This window comes from Theropithecus gelada, chromosome 13 (genome assembly GCF_003255815.1).
Source record: "Theropithecus gelada isolate Dixy chromosome 13, Tgel_1.0, whole genome shotgun sequence".
NCBI classification, from domain to species: domain Eukaryota; kingdom Metazoa; phylum Chordata; class Mammalia; order Primates; family Cercopithecidae; genus Theropithecus; species Theropithecus gelada.
The window spans coordinates 44,323,791-44,329,312 of NC_037681.1; the positions used below are offsets into that span (position 1 = coordinate 44,323,791).

Sequence of the window (5,522 nt, forward strand, 5' to 3'; positions counted from 1 at the left end):
CAAAGTACAAGTGTTGAGAATGCAGTATTTCCAAACCTATTAAAAATGCGTATCAATAGGATATACTTGAAAGTAGGTTACCCATCCTGGCTAACATGATGAAACCCCGTCTCTACTAAAAAATACAAAAAACTAGCCGGGCGAGGTGGCGGGCGCCTGTAGTCCCAGCTACTCCGGAGGCTGAGGCAGGAGAATGGCGTAAACCCGGGAGACGGAGCTTGCAGTGAGCTGAGATCCGGCCACTGCACTCCAGCCTGGGTGACAGAGCGAGACTCCGTCTCAAAAAAAAAAAGAAAGTAGGTTACCTAGCTGAGCTCAGTGGCTCACACCTGTAATTCCCAGCACTTAAGGAGGCAGAGGCAGGAATATAGCTTGAGCCCACGAGTTCGAGACCAGTCTGGGCAACATAGCAAGATCCTATTCTTCACAAAAAGGGAAAAAAAACACACAAATTATAGAAGTAGATTATCTAAAGAAACTTTGGCTTTAGTTTATGTTTAACTTCCAAGGAATTAAATATTTAGCGCATGCATTATCTAACCTTTCTTTGTATTTGCAATCAGGGAAACAAAATGTACCCATTTTGTAGATTAAGGAATTAAGACATAAAATGGAATGACTTGCTCTAAACTGGGTAGTGTATCCTTTAGGATTAGATTTAGCTATGACGGAAAATCCAGAAAAATAGTTGCTTACAAGGTCAAATTTTATTTCCCATGCAAAAGTTCAGAGGGAAGCAGTTCAGGGCTGGTAGATCAACCTCATAAAATCATCAGATTGCTGTACTGTTGATCTGCCAGTCTCATCACTCTGTAAACTTGGGGTCTCAAGGTAGCTGCACTGGCACCAGCCAACACATTTGTATTTCAGCCAATAGGAAGAAGCAGATTCCTTCCCTTTTAAATTTAAACAGCTTTATTGACGTGATTTACATGCTGTGCAATTCACCCATTTAAAGTATACAATTCAGGCAAGGCGAATGGCTCACTGTAATCCCAGCACTTTGGGAGGCAGAGGTGGATCACCTGAGGATCAGGAGTTCAAGACCAGCCTGGCCAACATGGTGAAAGCCCATCTCTACTACAAATATATAAATTAGCCGGGCGTGGTGGCACATGCCTGTAATCCCAGCTACTCGGGAGGATGAAGCAGGAGAATCACTTGAACCCGGGAGGTGAGGTTGCAGTGAGCCGAGATCGTGCCACTGCACTCCAGCCAGGGCAACAAAACAAGACTCTGTCTCAAAAAAATAAATAAATAAAAATAAAGTATACAATTCAATGGGTTTTAGTGTATAGGGTTGTACAACCATCACAATTTAATTTTAGAAAATATTCGTCCATTCTAAAACCCCATACACATTAGCAGTCACTCCCTAGCCCAGTCCCAGGCAAATACAAATGTACATTCTGTCTCTCTCTATTTGCCTATTCTAGACATTTGACATAAATGGAATCATACGACTTGTAATCTTTTGTGACTGGCTGCTTTTATTTAGCATACTGTCATCAAGGTTCATCTGTGTTGTAGCATGCATTGGTCCTTCTTTCCTTTTTCTTGCCCAATAGTAGTCCATTGTATGGCTATACCACATTATATTTATTCATTCATAATCTGATGGACATTGGCTTGTGTCCTCTTTGGCATATATATACACATATATATGTGTGTGTGTATATATATATATGAATGCTGCTAATGAACATTCGTGTTCAAGATTTTATGTGAACATGTTTTCATTTCTGAAGGGTGTATACACCTAAGACTGAAATTGCGGGTCATGTGGTAATTCCACGTTTTACTTTGAGAGATTGCCAAACTTTTCCAAAGGACCATCCCTAGTTTCTATTCCCACTAGCAGCGTATAGGGGTTCTGATTTCTCCACATCCTCCCCAATACTTGTCTCATTTTAATTACGGCCACCCTGTGGATTTGAAATGGTATCTCACTGTAGTTTCGATTTGTATTTCCATGTGCTTACTGTTCATTTGTATATCTTTAGAGAAATATCCAGATTCTTTGCCCATTTGAGAATTGGATTGTCTTTTAATTGTTAAGTTGTGAAAGTTGATGCCCGTACAAATCCCTTTCCTCCCATTCTGTGGGTTGTCTTTATACCCACTTGTTGGAATTGTTTACAGCACAAAGGTTTTCGTTTTGAAAACTTTCGTAGTTCATCCAGCTTGTGCTTTTGGCATCCTAAGACACAATTGCCTGGCCCAGTATGATGAAGAGTCGCTCCTGGGTTTTTTGTGTTTGGTTGGTTTTTGTTTTTGTTTTTGAGACGGAGTCTCCCTCTGTTGCCCAGGCTGGAGGTGCAGTGGCACGATCTCAGCTCACTGCAATTTTCGTCTCCCAGGTTCAAGCAACTCTCTTGCCTCAGCCTCCCAAGTAGCTGGGATTACAGGCGTGAGCCACCGTACCTGGCCCTTTCTCCTGTTTTTTCATAGGAGTTTTATATTATAGGTCTATGATGCATTTTCAGTTAATGTGTGCCCTTGTTACTGGTGGACGGTATCTGAGTCACGTGGCACCAAAATATGTAAGTGGGAAGGAATCTATATGGGTCTGCAGCAACCTCAGTTCCTGCCTCCTCAGAAGAAAGAATTCCACTGAGGGGCATAAGGCAGAAGGAGAGACTGAGGCAAGTTTTAGAGCAGGAGTAAAAGTTTATTAAAAAGCTCCGCAGCAGTAATGAAAGGAAGGAAAGTACACTTGGAAGAGGACCAAGCGGGTGACCTGAAAGACAAGTACACAGTTTGACCTTTTGACCTGAGGTCTTATACATTGGCATACTTCTGGGGTCTTGCATCCCTTCTCCCCTGATTCTTCCCTTGGGGGGCCTGTCCGCATGGACAGTGGCCTGCCAGCACTTGGGAGGGGAGTGTGCACACTGCGTTTCCCGGAGTTGTACCCATGCTCACTGGAGGCCTTCTTCCCTTACCAGTCCAGTGTCCTTGGAGGATCACATGTCGGTTCACTCCGCAATTTGTGTAAGCCCACTTGCGCAGCTCCTGAGATCTTACCGAGAAGCTGATCACCAGTTTCAGGTTTTCTCTCTCTTTTGGGAGACGGCCTTTCCCTGGCCCCGCTGGATCAATTATCATTTTAGAGGGAGCATAACAACCGCCTGACTGTCGCCTGATGGTTGCCTGAGGCTCCTGGCTGGAAGCGTGGCCCTCTCCTGCCCTGTTCCAGTCTGACTAGCTACCTGCTGTCACCCCCCTTCCCTTTTAAGGACTTTTCTGGAATATTGCCTGTGCCACCTGCTTTTATTCGCTGGCCAGAACTTAGTTACTGGCCATCCCCGTGGTCTGTATAGGAGACTGGACAATGTGTATTTCAGGCGTTGGGCGTCATGTGTAGCCGCCGGAATGCCTGTTCAGCCATGGTCCAGCCTGAACGAGCGGGCCTCTTGCTTCATTTTGCGGGGGAGCTGCTGCTTGCCCGCGGTCACCCCAGCGGTCTGGCGGAGCCCTCAGCGCTCAGGGCCGCTCACGCCCCTCGGGGATCCGCCCCAAGGAGAGCGGTCCTGAGGACCTGCCGGGCCTTTACCCCCGCGGATTCTGGCTCTTCGCTGTTTCCCTTTGGAGAAGCAAAAGAAACGGTGCCCCTCGCGGTTTCTGCGTTTCCCCCGCGTTGCCAGCGTCCACTCGCGCCGCGCCCCTCGCCTGGAGCCGCCCCTCCCAAGGGCGATAACCCCGAGGGCAACGGCCGCGGGCGGCGCTGCGGTGGCAATGGCGGCGCCCCCTGCACCAGCCACCGAGGGGTCCCCGCAACCGGAGCCGCACGTCCGGGAGCCCGGCCCGGGGAGCGCCAGGCGAGGGCGAGAGGTAAGCGGGGCGGCGCGGGCCGGGAAGGGGCTGCGCCCCTGGGGAGCTCGGGGGCGTCGCCTCGTAGCCCCTTTTCCAGCTGGGTGCAGCCCGGCGGGGCTCGGCCCAAACCTGCCGGCTCAGGGGCTGCCCTCGCGGGGTTACACGGCTGGGAGCGGGGAGGCCGGGAGGTGCCGGCGCCGGATAGAAACTAGGACGGGAAGCCTAGCCCTAGCCAAGGAAACAGCTTGGGGATGCGTGGTCCCTGCTGTCCTGATTCCCGGCTTAGGGGTCTTGTCCGTGCCACCGCAGGTCCTGCCGGAGTCCCGAGCTCTGGGCAGGCAGGGCTTTCTGAAGCGCCTGGGGAGGCTGCGTCCTTCCCGACCTCAGGCAGCTGCTGTGGCCTCGGCCTCCCTCCCAGAACCTGGTCTCGCCGGGCACCAGGCTCCCCTTGGAGGCTGCCTCAGGGAAGGTCCTGGCCATGGGCTCCGACAAGAAGGGAGGAGGGCAGGTGGGAGCGGCGGGGTCTTCGGGGCCCCTTGTCCTTTGCCTGATGCGCTGGGCCGTGCTGGCCAGCGGGGCTGTGCTGGACGGGGCAAGGGGCCTGGGGCTTCCTGGGTCTCACTGATTGCGCCTGCTCCCTGCTGGTGCCCAGGGCGTTCTGTGGCCTCCCCTGACACCTCAGCCCCCAGCCTGGTTCAGGGCGTCCTACCAGGCACAGGATTGCGTCCCACAAGAAAGTGAGGTGAGATGAAGGGGCTCTCCGGGGACTCTCACTTCCCAGGGAAACTTAGAAATTCAGGGTGAGATTAACAGCAAGAGGGAAACACTCGCATTGCCGGTGACGCGGCGTCGGCGTGGAATCCTCTCTGAGGGGTGGCAGCCCCGGTCGCTCCAGACACCGATGCGCAGAGGCCGAGGTGCCTGCCCTGGGTCACGCAGCTACAGACAGCAGCGCTGCGCCTCTCACCCGGAGCCGCCCCTCCCAAGGGGCTTCTCCTTGTACAGCTCACTGTCCAGCTGTGCAGGACTTTTATGGCTTTCAGTAAAACTGTCATCCTCAAGACGGCAAGACGGGACCATATTCCTGGCTTCACTTGGAAGTTATTTCTAAAGTTCGAAAAACTTGCTAGGCCCGTTTTGGGGGATACAAGAGTCCCCATTGGGGGAGAGGGGGACTGTCACGTTGAATTCTGCCTGTTCTTAAAGTTTTCTGGAAGCTGAAATGATGTTCACACAAATGTCAGGAAAGAATCCTCCTGCCCCCAGTGTGGTTTTCCCCTGTGGGTAGGAAGAGTGTGCAAAGTGTGATAATCCCTTATCTGGGGAGACCTTCCCTTCACAAGAGCCTGCTGGGGTGTCCTGCAAGATGTGGAAACGGGTGAAGCCCTGTCATCTCCACTCCCTCCGGCCCCCAGCAAAGGATAAGAAAAGATGCCCAGCTTCTTCCAAAGAAACAGCACTTTACACAGGGTCTTCATGGCCAATTTCTTGCTTCAACAGATATATACTGAGCACCTACTGTATACCAAGCTTTTTTCTAGGTACTGGAAACACCATGGAGTTCATGCTCTCAGAGAGCTTACACTCGTGTAGGGAGAGGCAGGAACTAAATGAGAACATAGCAGGCGCTAAGTACAACTGAGAGAGGTGAGTGGTTAGGGAATGCCTCTTTTTTTTTTTTTTTTTTTTTTTTTTTTTTTTTTTTT

General features: G+C 50.9%; 1 protein-coding gene across 1 annotated transcript in view; it reads left to right on the top strand.

Annotated features, from left to right (window-relative positions):
* Positions 1–3,734: 3,734 nt before the first annotated feature.
* Positions 3,735–5,522, top strand: part of MFSD2B (major facilitator superfamily domain containing 2B) — a 14,407-nt gene continuing 12,619 nt past the window's right edge. The window contains exon 1 of the mRNA XM_025354593.1: positions 3,735–3,834. Coding sequence (XP_025210378.1) covers positions 3,739–3,834 — 96 coding nt within the window. The 5' untranslated portion in view covers positions 3,735–3,738. The remainder of the gene's footprint in view (positions 3,835–5,522) is intronic.